Genomic DNA, 24,396 nt, shown 5'->3' on the forward strand with positions numbered 1-24,396 from the left:
TGGTAGGTGTAAACAGGCCTAAAAATCCATCATTACCATTTGTGAAATATGCCCCTAAGAATAAAGTCAACTGGTATTCTGTGAACTCCATTAAACTAATTGAGTCACTGTCCCACTGTGTTTACATTGTTACAGAAGCCCTGTTTCATCATTTTGTCTTATTGCCAAAAGCATTAGTAATATTTCCCCACTTTTAGTGACTTTTTTTTCCCTTTGAAAACCTTGAACATAACAGGTTTTACTTTGATGTCAAGCACATTTCTGTTAAAAAACAAGTTCTTATAAGCTGTTTTAAAACCTCAGTTCCTAAATACCTCTTTTAAATAAAATCTAAAGACCAATATAACATGAGAAAAGCACATTTGATAAAAATAAGAAAAAGTTTTTTGAGTAAAATATAATAATCAGGACAATACAATAAATTGTATTTCTAAACCAATATAGCATATGCAAAAGATTTGGGATTCAAAGAAAGTACATTAAATATGTTTAATTCTCCTTAATTTAGAATTTAGAAGTGTTGACTGTATGATTATTTTTTTTCTCTTTCTTTTTTAAGAATTTAACCTTTATTTTATTTATTTGTTTTTATGTGGTGCTAAGGCTCAAACCCTGGGCCTCACCTGTGCTAGGCAAGCACTCTACTACTGAGCTACAACCTCAGCCCTGAATGTGTAATTCTTGACTTCTGTTGTAAATGAAATATGCCCCAATAAGTGATAAAATGTGTTTGTTTGCAGTATGCCTTCAACTGTGCTTAGAGAAGGGAAAGCATCAAAGGTAGATGGAATCCGGAACCATCTCCAGTTCTTGGGAAAATATAGATCTAGGACAGAGTGAAAAATGAACAGACAGAGTAGAAAGTCAATTATTGGCAATTGATTGGAGCATGGGAAGTAGGTGGCAAAAGAGAGAAATGTATTCCACTTTTCTTAAGTTCTTGAATTGAACCCTTTCATGGGGAAGGAGATATCTCCCTCTTCAAATAGAGGCATTGTATTGGAACATCCATTTTAACTGAGGAAGATTGTATGTACAGACACACTTGGAGAAGAAGATTCCTTGTTCCGTGGAAATTCAGTCACCCATGAGCACAAGGTACTCTATCCACAACAGTTCTACTTTAGCCATAGTTTGCAACTTGTCTAAAAAATAATTTTTTAAATATTACTTTAGTTGTCAGTATACCTTTATTTCATTTATTTTTACGTGGTGCTGAGAATCAAATCCAGTGCGTCACACATGGTAGGCAAGCACTCTACCCCTGAGCTACAACCCCAGCCCTATAAAATAATTTTTTAAAGTTCAGAGGTATTTAAGTCAGCTTTTTTGCTGCTGTGACCAAAAGACCTGACAAGAGCAATTTTAGAGGAGGAAAACTTTATTTGGGGCTCACCATTTTAGAGGTCTCAGTCCATGGATTGCTGACTTGATTGCAGTAGGCTGAGGTAAAGCAGAACATTGTGGCAAAAGGTATGGGGGAGGAAAGCAGCTTAGACATGGCAAATAAGAAGCAAAGACAGCTCTTGAAACAAAATATATTCCCCAAAGGCATGGCCCCAGTGATATACCTCCTCCAGCCACACCCTACTTGCATACAGTTAACCCCAGTTAACCCATTCAAATGGATTAGTAGACCAATGAAATTAAGGTTCATTGTTTTTTTTTTTTTTTTAAAGAGAGAGAGAGGTAGAGAGAGAGAGAGAGAATTTTAATATTTATTTTTTAGTTATCGGCCGGCACAACATCTTTGCTTTGTATGTGGTGCTGAGGATCGAACCGCATGCATTCCAGGCGAGCGTGCTACCACTTGAGCCACATCCCCAGCCCCAAGGTTCATTGTTTTACCTGTAAACTTTCTTGCATTGTCTCACACTTGAGGTTTTGGACAACACCTCAAGTGTAAACCATAACAAGAGGGAAAGAAAGACAAATGAACCCTTTTGCTTTTTTTATTAGCTGGAGATTAACAAAATTTAAAAATTGGGGAAAGGATCTGAGCAGATATTTTTCAAAAGAAGATATAAAAATAGCAGATAAACACTTGGAAAAAGCTCAATGTAATTAGCCATCAGGAAAATGCAAATCAGCAGACTGTGAGATTCCACCTCATACCTACTAGTATGCTTTGATCATAAACACAGGTAACAAGTATCAATGAGAAGGTAAAGACAATGGAAACTTTGCATCCTTATTGAGAATGTGAAAAGATGCAGCTATTGTGGAAAACAGTATAGATGGCAGGTCCTCAAAAGATTATGCATACAATATCATATAACCCAGGACTCCTAAATACATAACCAAGAGAAAGGAAAACACATGCCCACACAATAACTTGTAATATAAATATTTATACTAGCATTATTCGTAACAGGTTTTTTTAAAAAAAAGGAAGTAACCTTTGTCTAGCACTGAATGAACAGGTAAATAAAATGTAACATATCCACATGACAGAGTATTACTTGTCCATAAAAAAGAAAAAAGTGAGCCAGGTGTGGTGTGCACTCCTGTAATCCCAGCTATTTGGAATGTTGAAGCAGGAGGATGACAAGTTTGAGGTCTGCCTTGGCAATTTAGAATTGCCCTGTCTCAAAATAAAAAGCTTTTTTTAAAGGGTGGGGAGCTGGGGATATAGCTCATGGCTAGTGCCTCTGAGTTCAATCCCCAGCATTGCAAAAAAGAAAAGAAAGGAATAAAGTTCATGTTTATGTTACAACATGAATGAACCCTGCAAACTTGTACAAAAGGAAGGAAGCTAGTCAATAAATATTATATACTTCCATTTATATGAACTGTCCAGAGTAAGAGAATTCATAGAGGCAAAAATATTAATGGTTACCTGGTCTCACAGGAGTGGGAGAGCTGAGTTAGCAGGTGAAGTGACTGTTAATGGGTATGGGATTTCTTCATTATCTGTATACACTAAATAGATGAATTACATATTATGTGAATTATTATCTCAATAAAATATTATTTTAAATATATCAAGAGTAATAAGTGTTGACAAAGATGCAGAGCAAAGGGAACTCTTGTACATTGTTGGTGGGAATATAAATTAGGACAGCCATTATGGAAAATGGCATGGAGATACTTCAAAAAACTAAAACTATAACTACTATTTGATTGAGTAATCTCTCTTCTGGGTCTATACTCAAAGGAAGTGAAATCTTACTCATATCAAAGAGATATCTTCATGCCCATGTTCTTTGTGGCATTATTCACAATAGCCAAAGGTACAAAATCAATGTAAGTATCCATCAGCAGATGAATGGGTAAAGAAAATGTGTTATATATAGACAGTGGAATATTACTCAGTCTTAAAGGTGGAGGGTCTTGTCTTCTGTGACACATGGATGAATCTGGAGGACATTATGCTGACTGAAATGAGCCAGGTACAGAAAGACTAATACCAAAGTCTCTCATAAATAAGAAGCTAAAAATGTTGAACTCATAGAAGGAGTAGAATGAGTTACCAGATGGTGGAAGCCAGGGAGGAAATGGGAAGTTGTTGATTAAAAGATAGCAAGTTTTAGGGGCTGGGGATGTGGCTCAAGCGGTAGCACGCTCGCCTGGCATGCATGCGGCCCGGGTTCGATCCTCAGCACCACATACAAACACCGATGTTGTGTCCACCAAAAACTAAAGAAATAAAAATTAAAAAAAAAAAAGATAGCAAGTTTTAAATAGATAGGGAGATAGACAGGAAGGTATGTTTTAAGATCCATTGCACAACTATATTTAATAATAATGTATGTTTGCAACAAATAACCAAGAATAGATTTTAGATGTCTCACTTAAAAAATTATAGATAATTTAGGTAATGGATATGTTAATCAACTTGGCTTAATCATTCTACATTGCATATATGTATCAAAACATCATACCATACCACATAAATGTATATATAATTGTGACTTGTTAATCAAAAATAATATTGAAAATTCTATCAATGAGTTGTTAATTGGAAGGAAGCATGAGCTTTGTTGTCCTCAAATGCCACACACACACAAGCATGACATGTCATCCATGGCAGCCTTGCTCTGTTTTACATATTACACGTCTTCCCTCCCCTCCCATCCCTTAACCACTACCCCACGACTCTGTAAGATTTTCTTTGAAAGAGGGATACTGTAGCAAAAAAGTAGTTTGAAATTTTCTGGAAACAATGATCTCCAGAGCCTCTTCCAACTCCAACAAACCATGATTCTGCTGCATTGAAATGACAATTTGAATTTGGCCTAGATTACTCCATTTTAACTCCGTATCAACAAAAGGAAAGCCATGAACAAAGACAGGTGTGACTTAGTGGAAACTGTGGAACTCAGCCAGCCTTTAGCTCCCAAGTGCAGTGCTTTATCTCCAAGCTCTCCTTCCTGTTCTTGAATACAATGATTTGCTAAAATAAAGACACCTGGTCCCAGCACCTTGCAAATGGATTTTTCCTTTCAGCATTTCAGAATGTATTTATGTATTTGTGAAGGCTGTCTTTGGAAACCATCTGTCTGAAATCTGCAGCAATATGAAAACCCCTGTGGCTCCCTTAGATATTATAGTGGTATTTGCTTCCTCACTACTGTGCTCTTTCCTATTCCTTTTTCCTTTTTTTTCCCCCCCTTCATTCATTTGTAAAGCATCAGTGCCCAGCAGTAGGTATGTAGTAGTAAATAACATTACTTAGTCCCTATAGTCACTTATCTTGCCATTTAATAAAGAGTCATACATTAGTAACAACAAAGAGTTTAAAGTTCATTGAGTTGTAAGAAGAGCTGTGAAGAGAAAAATAAGGTTTTGGGAGACAGTCTCTGTAAGTTGTGATTTTAAAATGAATTCTGAAGTAATATTGCAAATATTCAAATTCCAACTCTACTGTTTACTGGATGTGTGACTTTGAGCAAGTTACTTAATATTTCTGAACCTCAGTTTCTTTATCTCAAAATGGGAATAATAATTCACCTACTTTATATAGAGTTGTTCTGAGGATTAAGTGAGTTGCTGTGTGTGATACATATAAAACAGTGCCTGACCCATTTTAAGCATCCCATGAATGTTATCTATGCAATATGATTTTGTTGCTTAACAGATGATCAGGGAATCAACTATTTAGGATATCATTATTACCATTTTAATCACCTAATCACCATCATCTCGACATCTGCAGACATCTATCATATATTTTGTGTGCAGAGTTTGCGAAAATGAATGTGGGATGTGTCTGGACTTAAGAATTCTATGATCTAACTAAGAGACAAAGCATACGGATTAAAATAAAACTGTAATAGAAAGTAGTATATGCTAAATGACAGAGATAGTGCCCTACATAAGTGTAAGAAACAGTTGCTATGGGCTGATCAAGGGAGTACTTCACAGAGGAAGTGAACCTTTCAGAGGAAGGGTCCTCCACTCTTCGAGAACAGGAGGAGGATGTGGAGACCAGAAGGTGAGTGTGAAGCTCCAAAGAGGAGAAACTCATTGGAGAAGTAGTGAGGGATGAATTAAAGAGGAGGCCCAGAAAACTGGTTAGATTATTCAGAAGGTAGTGATCTGTCATGACCAGATTCTGAACTGGAGTAATCAAATAAATTTTTTCTCATTCACCTGAGACCTGCTGCTTTATAAATTGCCTAATTCCATGTCCCCATGATTGTCATTTTTAACTAGTAATACTACCTACAATTTCCTATCTATATCATTTTCATCACATTTATTTTATCAAACAATGTTTTCTTATGATTTGTTTAAAAAAGTTCTTATAGTTCTTCATTGTCCTTACCAGTGTTTTTCACACAATAGAGTGTATAAGAATTCTGAGACTTTGATCTCACCCTTAGGTAAGATGCTTCTGGCCTAGGGCTGGAGAATCTCAGTTTTAACAAGGGCCCTTTGTGATGCTGACTGAGGTGCCCAAGAAGCCTTGTTTTGGGGAAGACCTGGCTAGAGTCTGGCTTTGTCCTGTCTTTCCAACCTCATCTTCCATTATTCCCATTAATATAGTCTTTGTTTGAGCCAGATGAAACATTTTCCTTTCCTTATTCTTACTCATTCGCTAAAATGTTTTTGATTTTATCTTCTCTTTGATGTGTGTGTGTGATTCCCTTAGTCCTTAATGCCATTTCAATGAGTCCAAATTTTGCCTACTTTCAGTCCCGGTTCTGATGTGTTCAGAAGGCATCTTTAGTAAATGAATGTGTCTCTCTACCCTGGAAAGCAGGCTCTAGGTTTAACTGATTCTTATATTTACTTATGACTATATATCTGATATGTTTGTTTAAATGATTTAGTTTGTTTCTTCCTTTCCTAATTCATTCATTCATTAGTTATTGAAAGTCTTTGTACAGTGGAAAGGACCAGTGAGAATACAAAGGAAACACCAAGGATTATTAATGAAATGAAGGAATGACCATAAGTAACTCATGGATACCATGGGGGTATATTTAATATTTGCATCTTTTGAGAAGAAAAAAAAAGTTAAAGTAGAAAGGTGTTATTTCAGGGAAAAGACATTTTATAATGTTCTGCTGATGTTATAGATATATCATTTATGTCTCATTCAACTGAGTTTTCTGGAGATCTTGGCAAGAATGCAAGTCTTAGCTCCATTTCTCTGATCTCCAAGTTATTTGCCTAGAGTAAGGTATAGGTTCAACTCCAGAAAACTAATCATAGCCCTTCATTGAATAGTTCTTGGCTGATTAGAAGTTTGATTTGTTGGAGAAATTAGGAAGGCAGCAAATTGAATTGGGTAGAATAGTAAGTGTTCTCTCCTTATGTAAAGATCACTGTGGAGATTTAGAGTTCTTAGCAAAACAGACAAAGTTCGGACTAATTGTAAAAGCATTGACATGGGACATGGATAGATTGGAAATCTCCTGCAAAAACCTCAGAAGTCATCTTTCTCCATTCTTATAGCTACTCAGACAAAAACACTCAAATCATTTCTTACTCCTGTTGTTCATAATACCCAACATCTAATCCATCAACACATTTGGTATGTGAGTTATATAATTTTTGTTATTTTTCCCTACAATATAAACTCCATGAAGGTATGACCTGTGTTTCTGCTATAATCCCCAGCCAGTCCCTAGAATATAGATGCTCAGTAATAATTTTTTGAATGAACAGTGTGAAATAAAATTTCATTCCACATTTGACTAATTTTGAAGCTTCTTCAAGAAGCTCAGGAAATATTCCATTCCAATAAAATTAGAGCTGAAACCCAACTACTCAATGTTATTTGGTAATGTTATTAACCAAATAATGTTACTTTAAAATGATGTAATTTTAAAAACAAAATATTTCTAACTAATTTGAAGAAATACCAGTAATTTTTAAAGGCAAAGAGCTCTCCATTTTAATGGTACTGATTTGGAAATATATTGTGAATGTGATCTGAATTTAGCCTTAACAACAAGAGATGTTCTGATGAATAATGATATACAAGGTATTGTTAAAAATGTGTCTTCTAATTCATCATTTTTTGGGAATGTTTTCTCAGGAATGTCTAGACTTAGTTACTGCTTCAATGTTTATGAGATGATATTTGATATCTGGGAGGAAGAAATCTAATTTTTTCTGACTTTTAAGCTCTTATTCAAGGAGTCCCACATGAGTAGAAATATCCAAACTTAAAGTATATATTGGGTTACCTTCCTGAGTCTACAGAAGGTAGCTTTCTAAGAATAGTAAGGGTTCCTAGAACATGTCATAATATGAAAATTTACTGATGATATTGGGCTAACTGAACAGAGCTATTGTTAGAAATTTTTAACTGATTTAGATGATACTTCAGATTTCCAAGGATTGAAGGAAGAGGTTGATATGATCAGTACTTATGTGGAAGATCATTTTGGTATAGTGATGATTTTCATGGAGTAACAGACAAAAAAAATCTCTCTAAGGAAAAGGAAGAATTGTCTGAAAGGCATAAAGAGATATTTCTAACACTTTGATTAATTTGCATTCCAAATTCTTTGCATCATTACTTTTTAATGTATTGGTAATATATGACAGAAAGAATCAAGATGTGACTTTAAGTCCATTTGGATTTGATCTGCCGTCATCAAATTAAAGAGTAACCAGTAAAGTTTGCAAATGACCCTTTGTTCTGTAAAATAGATTTCAAATGAAATCAATAGAGAATCCTGAGATCTGGGCTTACTTTGAAGAGAATGTAGTGTTAACTGAGCCAAGTTCATTTAGCAAATAGAATATCTTGTAATGAAAATTATCTCAATAATTTTCTTAAACAACTATTGTCTATTTGGCAATGAAAATCAGCTACTAGATAAAGTTAATTATAGATAGGCTTGATTGTTTTCATCATTTTTCAACTTGTACTTAATATTGGAGAAACTTTTGTTTTAAAAGCATCCTCTTCTTGCTTCATTTCCATAAACTGAAGCAAGAAAAGAGGATATAGGGGACATAGTAATCAAATAAGGGGTTTTAAATTTATCTTATGAATAGATATTTCTACAAAAACTGTAGATTTCTTATCAGAAAATTAAGTGCATAGTTGCAAGACAGAAGCCCTCTGGAAGAGTTAATAAGCACAGTCTACTTCTACCTTGCTGCAGAAAATTAAATGCAACCTTCTCTATGACTCTTATAGAGAATGCATAGGCTCAGGAAACTTTCATCTGCTTCTGGGTTAGGGCTGATTCAATCTTAAAGCAAGTTTATGAGAGTGGCTGATGTGATACAGTTGTTTCTAGTAAAATCGGACTAGCTTTAAGGAGCCAATCTAAGTCAGTTTCTGAGTAAAATTCTATGAGAAACAGACTCCAACTCAGACACAATTGTAAACCCTGATATAATGAGGACTTGCAGCTGATTTAATCCTATTGAAACTCTTTAAGCAGCCATGGGACAAAATGGTTTCCACATTGACATCAATGGAAGGAGACCTTAGATTTCATCAGTTTGAAGAGTAGTTACCTTGTACACACAGTAGCCACTTTTTAAGAATTAACATTGTGGCTATTTCTAAGCCAGGTTATTGTTTCTGATACAGAGGCATCTGTTTTAATTAAGGTTCCCAGAATGTGTCAAGTTTTGTTTTAAAAAAACTGAATTTATTACAAGAAGTAAACAAATTAGATCTATGCTCCTTGAACACAAAATGACCAACTTATTCCTGTTTATTATATATGCAGGAGACATATAACAAAAAGGAAAGACAATCAGAACTATTTCTGAATTAAGACCCTATATACAATTTTTTACCTGGATTTTTTTATTTCCATGAATATAGAAACCCCTGCAAATAAGCTTATGCTATGAAATCATATAAGTATAAAGGGACAAACAGACACAAAAGTCTAACTATCAATACTGCAAATGAAATCTCAGTAGGTGGGATTTGAATTTACCTTTGCCTATGTGGGTAGGTGGTTGCATATAGTTTTTCTCTTTTTGTCTATGATTAAAACAGTCACTGATAATGATCTAAGTATTATAGTTAGTCCTGATCTCTCTTCAAAATTTACAAGTTAAATTAGAACTGTAGGCCACAGGCTGCAGTAAAACACAAGGTTGACTGAAGTATCGCCATGCTTCTTTTATTACAGTTTGCACTGGTCTTGAAATATGAATATTTGAACTGATACATACTAGCCAGTAGTGGCCTCAGACTATTACTTCAAAGAGCCGGAAAAGTAACTTCATGAAAGGAAAAACTTGAAACTATAATACTCTTTACCATTCTATCTGTTAAGCAGTGATGGGTATCATTAGTTCTGCTCTTTCCCATAATCACTGCAGTATTGTGAAAACTTTTTTTTTTTTTTTGGTCATCCAACTGGGAACAGTTATGTGGGATCTTATATAACATTTGGTTTAAGAAAATAAAACATAAAAAGCTGTTGTTTTGTAGCACTCAGTATTGGTACTACCAAAGTTCATACAAGCTTTTACAGATTTGGTTTTTAAATAAAAAATGACAATGGTGACACTGAAAGAGATGTTTAAAATGAAGCCAGCATACCCTTTTTTAATACATTTTTATTTAATATACTAAGATAAATTTCGGCTCCCATATCACTGAATTGAAATGGTAATTCATCCATAGAATTATACAGGTTTATGATTTATAATACTGATGTTATTGAAAATTTGAAACTTAAAAATGTATTCTTATTGTTTTTTTTTTATTAAATTACACTATTTACATAAAGCTTCCAGTGTAGATGCCATTAAAGGCATGTGACAACCTTTCTCGATCCCACCACACCATACCATCCTACACAGACTTTTGAGATACAACAATAAGTATGTTTGCAAATGCTTAAACAATGAGGTACATAATTTTTTCAAGTTCGTATAACTTCTTTGTAATTCCAGTATGTGAAGCCATTAAAATACTGTGACTGATTTTTTTTTTTCTTTAAACTGTATTAGATTTTGTAAGATAGATACAATGTTTACTTGTTTGGAAACACTACTACATTTCAGCAAGGGTAGTAAAATTAGGATATGTCACAGTGGTATTTCTTTAACTTCCCCCACAGGTGGTTTGTTTTTTCATGCTAACATCTATGGGACACTTAATTCATTTTAGATGTGATTGTCACTTATATTCTGTGGTTTTACACTTAATTTTTTTACAATTTATAAGATGTGAAAAATCATATTATAATTGGAAAAAAATATTGATCAAGATTAAAGTATAATTCTTACCCACTGGAAGTATTTCTCCAGCATTGCTGTTATATAACCATAATTGTGATAAGCAGGTAAAAAAATCTGTGGGTATACATATGTTTGATATACTAAGTTTTTTTTAAAAAAAGAAATTTGAAAAAATAGTATGAAGTAAAACACTGGAGTAGAGGCAGAATCTCCTTCCATTGTTGGCCATCAAAACAGAACAATTTTGGTCCTTGTTAATTCTCAAGAGGTTGTTTTACACACATTTTTCTTGAAAAATTTAAACATCCATTTATTTTCAGCATTTTTTAAATATAGCTGAATTTTGATTGTGCTCATAAAAAATGTTGATCTGACCCAACAAGAGGTTTCAATCAAGTTTATCTTTCTCCAAAATGCTACTGAAGAACATCTAATTAATGTAATTGGAATGGTATCATTGAATTCTTTGGTATTTACCCATTATTCGAGTGTGATTTATTCACTTCTTCTAAGACATTCTGGGTCTTAACCAGACTCCAGGGTGAGCTAGTAAACTTACCTATCTCAGTACATGAAAAAGAGGAATTAGTTACAGTTCCCTAGCTACTAGTACAGCTTTCAGCACCTTCTCCATGGTGGCTTGTGTCTGTACCATATATAGCTATGAAAGGATGGGAAAATGCACTGAAATGATCTAAGAAGTAAACTGTCAAGTTGACATGTTTTCCTGCCTATTGAAAACCCTCTCATATTGAAACCCATTGATAGTGAAATTGTAGAATACCACCAATTTAAGTACCATCTGGTTGTGCTCAAGGCTTTAAAGCTGTTATCTCCACATAAAATTTCAGAGTCCTCTACTTTTTCTTCACCAAACTATCCATTTTTAAGCCACAAATATTTTTCCAGCTCTTTCAGATTTTATCTAAAAGTATATTTTAACAGTATTTAAAAAGTTCTTAAACAATAACAATTTATCTTGATGGATGGCATGCTGTGTTTTTTCATTTTATTTTAATTAGCCATTGTGGAACCAAATTCCCCCTTTGTTTTAATCTTTTGAATATTGTTTAATTATTGTTATCATGCCAGATATCTTAAAGGTTATTTTACCAATACAGTTTCATTTAACATAACCCATATGGAATCAATAGCCTAGTTTCCTAAAGTGAATGCTTGGAAAATCTTACATTCATATGTTAAGAGTACACATCCTTTCCTCATTAGTTGGAAAGTACAGGGATTTTGGCACAGGTTCTGTGTGGAAGCATTGTGCAGCTTTTATATGGATTTTGTTTTTAGCCTTTGATGACACTGTTTAGAATAGGAAGTATCTAATAAGTAAAGCATTTTGTCTCAAGTGCTGCCAGTGTGTTTAATATATGCCTGGAGGTCTGAAACATTATCTTCTTCACTACAGTAATATGCATTTAATTCTCTGAAAGCAGAAGGTCGAACTTTTAAAAGGGACGCAAAGTACATTTTCAAACAGAATAATTCAAAACATATGGAACAGGGGAGCAGAGTAATGTACAGTTGGTTTTTATGGTTTAATCATGATCATGTTAATGCACACCAGTAGCTAATTAAAGAAAACTTTTATTGTTCATTTTGAAAAAGTTAGGTAAAGAGCAGGAGAGCTGATTTAACAGTGCTGCCCAGAGATACACACCACACTCACCTACAGCAAGCAGATAATGCTATTTTTGACAACTTATTTGTCTCCTTAGGCAATAATAAAGCAAAAGTTTTTTTCAGAGTGATTACATTGTGAACTTTTCATTTTCCTCAGAGGAAAGGTAAATTTGATGCTCAAGTTTAGGGGCCAGCACACATAACTAGTTGTAAAACATTTTTCAATAGTGGGCTAGGTACTCCTCAATATTATAGATAAGTAGTCTACAGTGGACTGGTAATAAACTGGTCGATGTCTCAAAATCCTTAGCTTGTTTCAGTGCTACAAATAATTTGGCAGCTTAGGAAAATGGAAGGACCTGGGTTTTTAACCCAGTTTTAAGAATTTAATTTTCTGGTACTGGGAAAGTTAGACCTAAAAAGAATTTAGTTTTCTGGTACTGGGAAAGTTAGACCTTTTTGCCCTTCCTTCCAATGAGAGGGTCTTTCATCTCTGTATCAATGGTTCAGATTACGTTCTACTTGGGAGTGACTAAAATTAGTTACCATCTGACTTCTGTTCAATAACCTGTATGACCCAAGCTGATAGCTGCCATCCTGCCCTGCTGATTATTTATATCTCAGGATCATACCACTTGGCATGCAGGAGCCTAATGTTGCAATCTCAACACGTAATAATGCTGGACACTAAATTTCTTTAAAACTTCCCCTACATGTGGTTTGTTTTTTCATGCTTACATCTATTGGAAACTTAATTCATTTTAAAGCAGGAGAGACTAAATTTTAAATATAAATATAAGTTAGAAGAAAAGTCTCTATGCAGAAAAAATCTAGTCAATTGTGGTTGACTTTCCTGAGAGAATAAAATTAATTTATGAATCTTGAATTCCTGATTTGAACTGAACCTAAAATATTTTTTAGTTCAACTGTATACAGATATTTAGTTTGTAATGCTTCAAAATATGTGCAGTAAATCCTAGATGACTCATGTACTTGATTTTATTACTTTTTCACATGTTATTTGAGAATTTCTAGTTGACAGTGGATTTGGACATATATTTGAAATTTTTATAATAGGGATAACAAAGCTTTAAAATTGAGCTGTTGTCTCAAAAACCAGTGACTTTATTTTTACTTTACTGAATTTTATAAATAAAACTGTTTATTCATATGTTAAGTCAGCAAGTAGTTATTAAGCTTTTCTGTGTGAAAAAAAGTGTGGTGGGTTCTGAGGATGCTAACATGGTGTTTCCACATACCACAGCCTGCTAGCTGCCTCACCTTGGACCTGTTGATTAATCTCTCCAAGCCTCATTTCCTCAGCTTTAAAATGGGGATAACAATACTTTCTCTCAGAGGATTATAACAGTAAAGAAGATGTATGTATCTTGCTAACAACATGTGGCAAATTATAAACATACTTAGTAGCATCTTTTTTATCTTCAGTTGCTTACAATCTCTGAGACAGAATACACTGTGAAAAGTGCTATAAAAAGTTGTTTTAATAGGCAGAAGTAGGAAAGACTAGTAGCACCTGGAAGGTGCCTATTAAAGTCCCAATATGAGAATGAGTACATAGCAGAGACTATGAGGATAGCCTGAAGTATGTTCAGCCCACAAAGTAGAGGGTACATAGCAGGAAAGACCCCTACATCTGGGACAGACCTTATAAAGTATAGTATTGGGAAATCTTCATCCATATATACTTATATCTTAACAATCAACTCTAGTTTGATGGGAAGTATTTTTTTATTAATTTATTTTATTTTTTAAAATCTTTTTGATAGCAGGAGATTGAGCCCAGGCAGAGCTTAGCCACTAAGCCACATCCCCAGCCCTTTTTATATTTCTTATTTAGAGACAGGGTCTCGCTAAGTTACTTAGGGCTTCACTTAGTTGCTGAGACTGGTTTTGAACACACAATCATCCTGCCTCAGCCCCCTGAACTTCTGGGATTATAGTGTGTGCCACCAAGTATTTTTTCATTTAATATTGTATCAGAAACAAACATCGCATCAGATATTTACAGATCTTTTCCAATGAGCCAGGTACTGTCCTGCTCCTTAGTGATCCATGGAATGACTTGGCCCATTCTTTCAGCAGTTCTTCACCTAGTAGAAGATATGATAGCTACCTGGTTCTGGGTATTTATTGCGTGCCAGGCACTGTGCTGACCTTTTTTTTTTTTTTTTTTTTTTTTTAACACGCACACTGCCTTGTCAAATTCTCATAATAAAACTATGAGGAATTGTTATTTCTCATTTTATAGATATGAGTATGTAGCTTTAGAAAGGTTTGTAGGTTTCCCAAAGTCATCTTGGGCTTGATCTCCAGGTCTGACTCCAAAGCCTATACATAGTCATGCATCACTTGATGGTGGGACAAACATGCTTTTAGGTGATTTCCTAATCATATGAACATTGTAAAGTGTACTTACACAAACCTAGATGATCTATCTAGCCTACTTTACACCTAGGCTTATGTGTGTTGGGGGGTCATGATGTACAAAACAACATGAGATTAAAACTCAAGCACAAGAAAAAACAAAGCAATCAAGAAGAGAGATGTAGTGTAGGAGGCTGCTGTAGGTGTAACATGGCATGCTGGTTTATAGTAAATTTTTATTTCCACATATTTTATTGGTGCATTATAGTTGTACATATTGATGGGATTTATTGTTAAATATTTGTACAGGCACATAATGTAACAGTATAATTTGTCCAATATCATTTCCCCATCCTTCCCCACCTCTCCCTCCCATCTCTTGGTCTCCTTCTTCCACTGATATGTCTTTGAGTTTTAAGAGCTCTACCCCCACCTTTGTTTTACTTTTTCTTCTCTAGCTTCCTCATATGAGAGAAAACATAGTACTCTTAACCTTCTGAGTTTCAGTTATTTCACTTAACATGATAGTAACTTTTATAAGTCAAAATATATGCAAAAATAATGATAAAAAGTATAGTATAGTAAAGATACAACCGGTAATTTCTTATCAACTATATTCTGTGTGTAATTATATGTATTATTTTTTTTTGAACTGGGGATTGAACCCAGGGCCTCACACATGATATTCCATCACTCTGTTATTAAACTTCATACCTAGACTTTTTATTTTGAGACAGGGTCTTACTAAGTTGCTCAACTGGCCTCAGTTTCGTGATTCTCCTGCCTCAGTTGCCCAAATAGCTGATATCCTGTATTTTTCTATGAGTGGCAGTGCAGTAGTTTTATTTACACCAGCATAACCACAAACACATGGGTAATGCATTGCTCTCATGATATTAGGATTACAGAGAAACCAGGCAATAGGAATTTTTCAGCTTTATTGTAATCTCAAGGGACCACCATAGTATATGCATTCATCATTGACCAAAATGTTATATGGTCCTATACTATATTCATGTAACCCTGTCTGATATTAACACCACAGAACATTTTAGTAGAATATACCCATCCTCACTCATAATGGAAGTATGAATGAAGTACTAATCTCATCAAGAGAACAAAGAGTAAAGAAATAATTCTCAGACAAATTTCGTTAACTTTGATGGACAAGCAAATTTTTGCTAGCTATGGCAAACTCAGAGGGGTGCTCCAGGCAGAAGTACAGCAGAGTAGAATGATTTAAAAGAACATGGTGTCTTCCAAAAGCCAGGGACAAGTTGTTTTGTTTCAGATAGCATATTTTTTTCACAACATGTCTTCCTTAACAACTATGAAATCAATTAATATTATTTGAAAAGTTTTAATAACTATTGCATCATTCTCTTTAAATGTTTATTAGTCCTTGAATATTTCCACAATCAGCACTTGACAAGCAACTTACAATAACTTGTAGCATGGGCAAATTATACTCTTTTTTTCCAACCAGATTAAGGAAGAGTCTAAAAACTGATAAGTAATTATCCAGTACTTTGGGAGATAATTTTCTATTGCTAATAGTAATGTAAATTAGTGCAGCCTTTATGGAAAGATAATTAATAGATCTCTTAAGCAGTAACTTAAATTCATGCCATTTACATAGTAATTCCATTTCTGGGAGCCCGTTTTTTAAGAAATACAACTACATGTTTGTCATAGATGTTTGTTGGCAAAAATTAGAAACTTGAATATCAATTATATGGAAATGCTTGAACAAATTATTCCTAACACTAAATAAAATATTATGCAGCCTTTTAAAAGCTCTATTTATGCAGAGTATAATAGCATGTTAAAAAGTAGGCTGAAAATTTGTCTCTACAGTATGATCATAACCACAGAGTATGTAGATGGAGGGAATCTATGCAAATGAGGAAAAAAGACTACAAGAAGTATGCTCCATAATATCATTGGTTATATTTGCTGACAAAATAGGAGTAAGAGGATTTTGCTTTTTCTCTTATTATTCTGGATTTTCCATAGTTACATTGATAATTCTATATTACTTCAAAGAAAAAGTAAATGAAAAATCTGGTTGCTGAATAGATGGTTGGAAGACATACAAAAGAGGAAGGGAAGTCATGCTGCCAATGTGATCATAACCTCTACTGCCACCAAGTTGTTCCTGGTTTTCTTCTTCGGATTCATGCGTGGACAATTTGGGGAACTAATAACCTTTATTGCACAAAGGAAAAATCTACCCTGAGAGGCTTTAATTACTTATTTTCTGACTTTGACTTTATTTAATCACCTACATTTACCCTTGGGCCAAGTCTTATTATACAAAGAAAAATAAACATCTTTTTAAATAGTGTGCATTAATTTTATTTACTTTTCTTTGTCTTTCATAATTTAGGATTACTGATTTTCTTCTGCATTCCTCACTATGCAAAAACCTATAAATCACTTTTATAACAAGGGTAAAGAACAATATAATCTGTCTACATAAAATATCATCTCAACCAACATTAAATATGATTTGGAAACTATGTATTACTTGGAAAATCATTATAAAGAATACTAAAATCATTATTTGAAGAGGTGTTTTTTAAAATATCTGCTAGATTGTATTAAGCCTAAATAAGATAATCTGGTACTTAAAAGTTTATTTTAATGAAGGGAATGCACATTTAATGCTTTTTCTCAAGTATTAGAATTCTATGGTGAATTTCTTTTTGAGAAGGTACCTACCTACCTACTTTGTTTTTATGATTACTGTTTCATTAGACTTATTTTAAGTTCCTTTTTAAACATCCTTGTTTGTATAACTTGTTTATATAATAACACTTGACATGCACAGGTTTGAAATATATTATTTTTTCTTACAGATCTCCAAACAGGAACAGAAAAAAATGGATACATTTGATGGAGGCATGGCTGAAACCTCATCTCGGTACAGTGGTGCTCAGGACAGTGGAATTGGCAGTGACAGTGTTAAAATCAGAATAGTGCAAATAGAGCAGCACAGTGGTGCTAGTCAGCACCGCATTGCCCGTCCCTCACGCCAGTCATCAATTGTAAAAAATCTAAATTTTATTCCTTTTGACATATTTATTACAGCAAGTAGAATCTCACTAATGACCTATTCCTGTACAGCCTTGCCCAAATCAAAATCACAAGAACAGAAGGAAGATGAAAAAACAGGCAAGAGTTCATTAAATCTTTCAGAAGTTGATTCAGATGTTGCTAAGCCCAACCAGGCATGTATTTCCATGGTGACAGCAGAAGATCTCTTAAGCAGTAGCACTTCTTTAACTTCAGGAAAAAAAATAGGGGTTCTCTCTCTTGAAAGTCTTCATGCATCCACGAGATCATCTGCAAGACAAGCACTTGGCATAACTATTGTCCGGCAGCCTGGTCGAAGAGGAACTGGTGACTTACAACTAGAACCGTTTTTGTACTTTATTGTGTCCCAGCCTTCCTTGCTTCTGAGTTGTCACCACAGAAAGCAGCGAGTGGAAATATCCATTTTTGATGCTGTGCTTAAAGGGGTAGCCTCTGATTACAAATGTACAGGTAAGAGCCTTCAAATTACTAGAGATTAAATAATTACTACTGTATTATAAATTTTATTCCTGTAGTTTCAATACTGATCAAACAGAAAACAGCTGGCAGAGCAGACAGCCTTCTTTTCTTGACAGAATATATAAAGTGCATGTCCCACAGCTGAATAGTATTTAAATTTGAAATTTACCAAGTCTTAGCCTTAACATTCTTGCTGTGCCTATGAATGTTCACTTTTTCTTAGGAGGTGAATGAAAAGGAGAGTCGTTCATGGCTATAGAGATGCTCAACAATATTTCCAGTGTGGGGGAGGCTTATCTTTTTTTTATATTAATGGCCCAAAGGTATACTATCCATGTTAATGCAGCTGTATAGATGAAGAAGGAAAATACTTTAACACAGGAAGTCTATCATTTGGATGTTCTTTTTGATCTTTTCATCTCACTGCACCAGCACAAAATTAAATATTATGGAGAAAGTTTATTAATAAAGTAAGATGATTTGTTTATACATTTACAACAAAAATATTTGTTAATGGTGTTCCCTGTGATCCCATTCATACTTATTTTATAACCAGAGGGTATCCTGTATCATAACTATGGAACTTCTGAAGCTCATTGAAACTAGGAAGGTGAGCAAATATTCAGATTTAAGATATATGAACTCCGAGGTAACTATGTTTGTTGGAAATGAGCTTGAGTGAGTCAGAATGAGAGGGCTTTTTCCTGAGTTAATGTAGAATTGGAAATTTGGAGGCAAAGTCTAGAAGGTAGCTAGGTCACCCAAGATTTAGTATTTGAAGAGAACCCTAGAAAGAACAGGTGTAGTTCAGGCATTGTGTTGCTATAGGTGGTCTTAGTCCCATGTAGCAGATGGATACCAGCAGTGAGGCATTTGGAGAATTAGTCTGATCTGAAGGCAGGCTGGTTTGCTCTGGGCATTTAGAATGTCCATTTTATACAGCAGGACCCTGGAGAGAAGACAGCAAGTGTAGGGATCAAGACAGCCCAAGGAAGTAGGATTGAAAGAACCCTAGTTTCTTGCCAATGCTTAATTCAAGTCCCCTGCTTTACCAAAGGGGTAACTGGCCAGTTGCTAAGGAAAGAGTGACCTAGGGTTACCCCTTAGGCTGCTTAATAGACCTCTCTCCAGTCATGTGCTAGGGCTGGCTGCTCATACAGGCTTAAAAGACCCAATTGTTGAAAAAAAAGTTTCAGGAACTTTGCAAGGCAATTAATTGTTAAGTCATTAGTAGCTTAAATCAGCCATGATAGGAGTATTTACACTATCAATATGAACAATTAATCAGCTCTCATATGCCAATACATTTGTTAAACATTTAGCAGCATTACTGCTTCCCTTCTTCAAATACACTTGTCATTTCCTTGGTGCCTACAATATAATAAACAGGTATTTCACAAGTAGTGGAGATGAGGATGGTACTGGAGTGGTATAACATGTTATATGGCTCAAGGACTCATGCCTACATATCTAGTACCTGTTTGAAGGTCTGCTTGACATTGGTGAAAACTGGGTCCAGGATTATGAAAATAAATCTTCATTTCTAGCTCTTCATTAAATTCATTTAGTTGCAGTCAATCTGTAGCCAGGTGGCTTCTGTGGTCCTGGAAGAGATAAGTAGAACAGGGGAAAGGACTGATATGAACAGCTATGACTCTTCCAGACTAGTATTTGTAGGGATACACAGATCCCAGCAGACTTGTTTTGTTTACTTCAAGCCCAACCTTAGGATACTCTGTGTATATCCTCTGCCTTTGAAAATAATCACTGAGCTGAGGCAAGCAAAGGTCCACTATAACAGAAGAAAGCTACCATTGATATATTTGTTTCCATTTTCCTGAAGGAGTTGGTCTGCTTTAATCCATTTTATTAATATACTCCTAAATCATAAGTTTATATATTCTATCTAAATCTGTATACAGCAAATTTATGAGGTCTCATTCCAAAGATAATCATTTGAATTATATCTTCATAAGTTAAAAATAATAAAGTATTTTGCTAGGGAGTGGAGGACTCTGTATGTAAGTGAACATAGAACCTAATTTCAGCAGATGAAGCTAGAATGAAAATCATGAGCTAGGGTTAGTATGAAATATATGTGTGGGAGGAAAAAGTCTTTCTTGCCTTAAAGGGGCTTCCACTACATGATATCCTTGTGGATACCATTTCTTATATAAAAGTCATCTACCTGGACACTTACATGATCTAAATGTAGTAATTCTGTACTCACTCACAATCAAGAGTTATTAATGCACATAATCATGTTTCTTGAAATTGAACTTAATGATCTGGCAAAATTGATCAGAAAGCTAAAAAAGGAAAAATACAGTGGTTATAAAAAGATGTAACTAGCATTTATTTAGTACTGACTCTGCCAGGCACTGTACTAAGTGCTTTAAATGCATTATTTTGTTTCATTCTAAAAACAACTCTTTGAAGAAAGTTATATTTCATATTGTAGATGAGGAAACTAACTAAAAGGGAAATTAAATTATTGCCCAAGGCCACAGACCTAGCAATAAACAGAGATATAATTCAAACCCAGGATTTGTTGAACTTTTGAGCCTGGACTCTCAAACTCTAGAATCTCTGAAGTGAAGAACAAGATATGAATCCACGGATCTCTCAGATTCCATTGGCCTACTCCAGACCATAACTCTAAAGTACTTAGAATTGAGTACTTTAGTAGTGAGTAGAAGGCCCTCACAAATGTTTGCTGTTTCTGATTTAGTTGTTCTTATTATGTGGTATAAAGATTACTACTAAACTAGAAAGTAGAAAAACCAAGATTTTATTACCAGTCCTACCTTTAATTGGCACAGTGATCTTATCCAGGTAGTTGACTTCTTTGGGTTTCTGTTTACTTTCTGTAAAATGTGATGATGATAAAAGTTCTAAAGTTCTATCATGCTGTAATTTGGAATTTCTCTCTCCACCATTACCTTTCCAAAAATATTTTAACTATACTGCTTTAGCCTCAGGGAGTTGAATAAGTCACTACCATATCTGGTAACTTAATTTTTTTTTACTTGTTTAAAGATGAAATCTTTCTTTGAAACTTTCAGGAGAATACTGATTGTTTCTTCACAGTTATAAATGTATAAATGTTATTAAATGTCAATGAAATGATTTTTCAAAAACCAATCTGGGAAATTTCTGATCTATTGGTCCACGTGCATGAACCCATTAAAGTCCCATTATCAATTTGATTATCCAAAAAGACTTTGCGCGCTCCATGTGGTGGTACGTACCTATAATCCCAGCAACTTGGGAGGCTGAGGCAGGAGGATCACAAGTTCAAAGCCAGCCTCAGCATCTCAGTGAGGCCCTAAGCAACTCAGCAAGACCCTGTCTCTATATATAAAAAAGGGCTGGGATGTGGCTTAATGGTTAAGCACTCCTAGGTTTAATCCCCAGTACCAAAAAAGAAAAGGACTTTGTGTGGCACTTTTCCCTCATCCACAAAAGCCCCATTCCATATCCAGTAGTCTTTGGAAGTCCTGAGACAACTAAATTGGTAAAAAGAAAGAGAGAAATATGTTTGGCTATAATGTTAAGGGTCATGGTGGGGAGGGGAGGAGAGGGAAGAGTAAGACAGAAGTGCCTAGCTCTGTTTCTGATTCTGATGTCCAGCAGTCCTCAGTGCCTTTTAATTGGAGGGCAAAAGAGTGCCATTGTGAAGCTTACCTTTTTTTTTTTTTTTTTTTTTTTTTAATTAATTTTTATTGTAGGTTGTTCAAAACATTACATAGTTCTTGATATACCATAATTCACACTTTGATTCAAGTGGGATATGAACTCCCATTTTTACCCCATATACAGATTGCAGAATCACATCAGTTGCACATTGATTTACATATTGCCATTCTGGAGTCTGTTGTATTCTGCTGCCTTTCCCATCCTCCACTATCCCCCCTCCCCCCTCCCCTCCCCTCTTCTCTCTCTACCCCCTCTACTGTAATTCATTTCTCCCCCTTATATTTTCCCTCCTTTCCCCTCACTTCCTCTTGTATGTAATTTTGTATACCCCTGAGGGTCTCCTTCCATTTACATGCAATTTCCCTTCTCCCTCCCTTTCCCTCCCACCTCTCATCCCTGTTTAATGTTAATCTTCTTCTCATGCTCTTCTTCCCTACTCTGTTCTTAGTAACTCTCCTTATATCAAAGAAGACATTTGGCATTTGTTTTTAAGGGATTGGCTAGCTTCACTTAGCATAATCTGCTCTAATGCCATCCATTTCCCTCCAAATTCTATGATTTTGTCATTTCTTAATGCAGAGTAATACTCCATTGTGTATAAATGCCACATTTTTTTTATCCATTCGTCTATTGAAGGGCATCTAGGTTGGTTCCACAGTCTTGGTGAAGCTTACCTTTTAAGAATAGTCAAGAAGTTGTTTAAGGTACCATAAGTTAAAGATGGAAGAAGAAACATGTTATGTCTTTCTACAGTGTTCCACTTTCACTCTGAATATTAATCTTTTTCTAAAAAGTAAGGAGTAACAGCCAGGCAATAGTAATTTTGTATATGTATGTGTGTGCATGTGTGTGTGTGTGTGTGTGTGTGTGTGTGTGTATTCTCTCACACACACATATGCATCTAATAATTGATTCTTTTCAATATTTTGGACACACATTATGTGGTTGTGGAAATGCTGTTTAGGTTCTTTGTTTCTGTTTTTTAAATTTGTTTTATGAGCTCAAAACTATTTGATTGCAATGTAATTTTAGAAAATGTGGCTTGTTTTGGGCTGGGGATGTGACTCAAGCGGTAGCGCGCTCGCCTGGCATGCGTGCGGCCCAGGTTCGATCCTTAGTACCACATACAAACAAAGATGTGTGTCTGCCGAAAACTAAAAAATAAATATTAAAAATTCTCTCTCTCTCTCTCTCTCTCTCTCTCTTTTAAAAAAAAAGAAAATGTGGCTTGTAATTGTCGATTTCTCTGACAGAAAATAAAAATGAAAAACATTGGAAATTGATTTCTGAAAGTTCAAAATTTTATTAGAACAGAAATATATACTTGAAAACTATAGTTCTTATGCAAGAATGTTACAAAGGAATTTATGCACAGAAGACCTGATCATCTCAGAGATTTTTATTCTAGAATTCATTAGGTCCTAAAAATGATAAGTTACTTGATCATTGACATTCTCTACTGCTAAAGCATGGCTCTGGGTGATTCTAGTAAGATGGAATTATTTTGGCATTAAATTATGAAGGCTTAATTTTGTTTGACATTTAGGAGACAGTAATAAAAACTCTGAAAGCAAATACTAAAAATCTTTTAAGCATTGTTAGAATATGGTATAATATCTCAAGATGACCTCAAGAAATTAAGTTAGTTTTTGAAATCACATTTTTTCCTCCTGTCTTATGTAATCAACTTGACTCATTACCTTATAATGAACCTCTTAGTCCTTGCTTTCAGGTCTACATTCAGGTAATCTTTGGGAATCATCTTTTAAGCATTCAGTTAGAACACCTGCCTTTTATCAAACGTGCAAGATACTGAGAAACCAGTAATAAATAAGACCTTGTGCCTTTAGATACCTCACTTCATTTAATAATTATAATTGATGGAAGTTTAGCAGAACATAGATCTTCATAAAATGGAGTGCTGTGAAATACTTTAGATGAATTAAGTAAGAACTGTAACTTATTCTGTGAAGGAAATTTAGAAAAGTTGCTATCAGGGCTGGGATTGTGGCTCAGCGGTGGAGTGCTCGCCTAACACAGTGGGACCTGGGTTTGATCCTCAGCACCACATAAAAATGAAGGCATTGTGTTGTATCCATCTACACCTAAAAATATAATAAATATTTTTTTTTTAGTTTCATTTTTAAAAAAAGAAAATCTGTTATCAGTTGTATGTGATGGTTTAAGGAAATCTGCTTAGTTACAGAGGACTGATCTTTAATGAATTTTTTATTATTAGTAGATACAGCTCTAGGTGCATTGCAGGATTTCTTAAATATTCTATTTAGTTTATGTACTTTTCAACTATATTTCTTTGTAATATAGTCTAATGGTTGCTTCAGGGGTTACACTATAGATACAAAATCTTTTATAGTCAACTTAGAGGTGATATTTTAATCACTTCAAGGAAAGTGTAGAAGCCTGACAATCTTATAGTTTCCTTTATTATCTCCCATTTATGGTCTCTTTTTTTTTTTTGCCAGGATCAGGGAG

At 34.6% G+C, this 24,396-nt stretch overlaps 1 protein-coding gene across 3 annotated transcripts in view; it reads left to right on the forward strand.

The window, feature by feature from the left end:
* The window catches only part of Vps13b (vacuolar protein sorting 13 homolog B), a 736,334-nt gene that overhangs the window by 519,804 nt on the left and 192,134 nt on the right, over positions 1–24,396 (forward strand). For all 3 annotated transcript variants that reach the window (XM_076835849.2, XM_076835851.2, XM_076835850.2), the window contains exon 34: positions 17,508–18,195. In XM_076835849.2, the coding sequence (XP_076691964.2) occupies positions 17,508–18,195 (688 nt within the window). The remainder of the gene's footprint in view (positions 1–17,507; positions 18,196–24,396) is intronic.

The sequence above is a fragment of the Callospermophilus lateralis genome, chromosome 16 (assembly GCF_048772815.1).
Source record: "Callospermophilus lateralis isolate mCalLat2 chromosome 16, mCalLat2.hap1, whole genome shotgun sequence".
NCBI classification, from domain to species: domain Eukaryota; kingdom Metazoa; phylum Chordata; class Mammalia; order Rodentia; family Sciuridae; genus Callospermophilus; species Callospermophilus lateralis.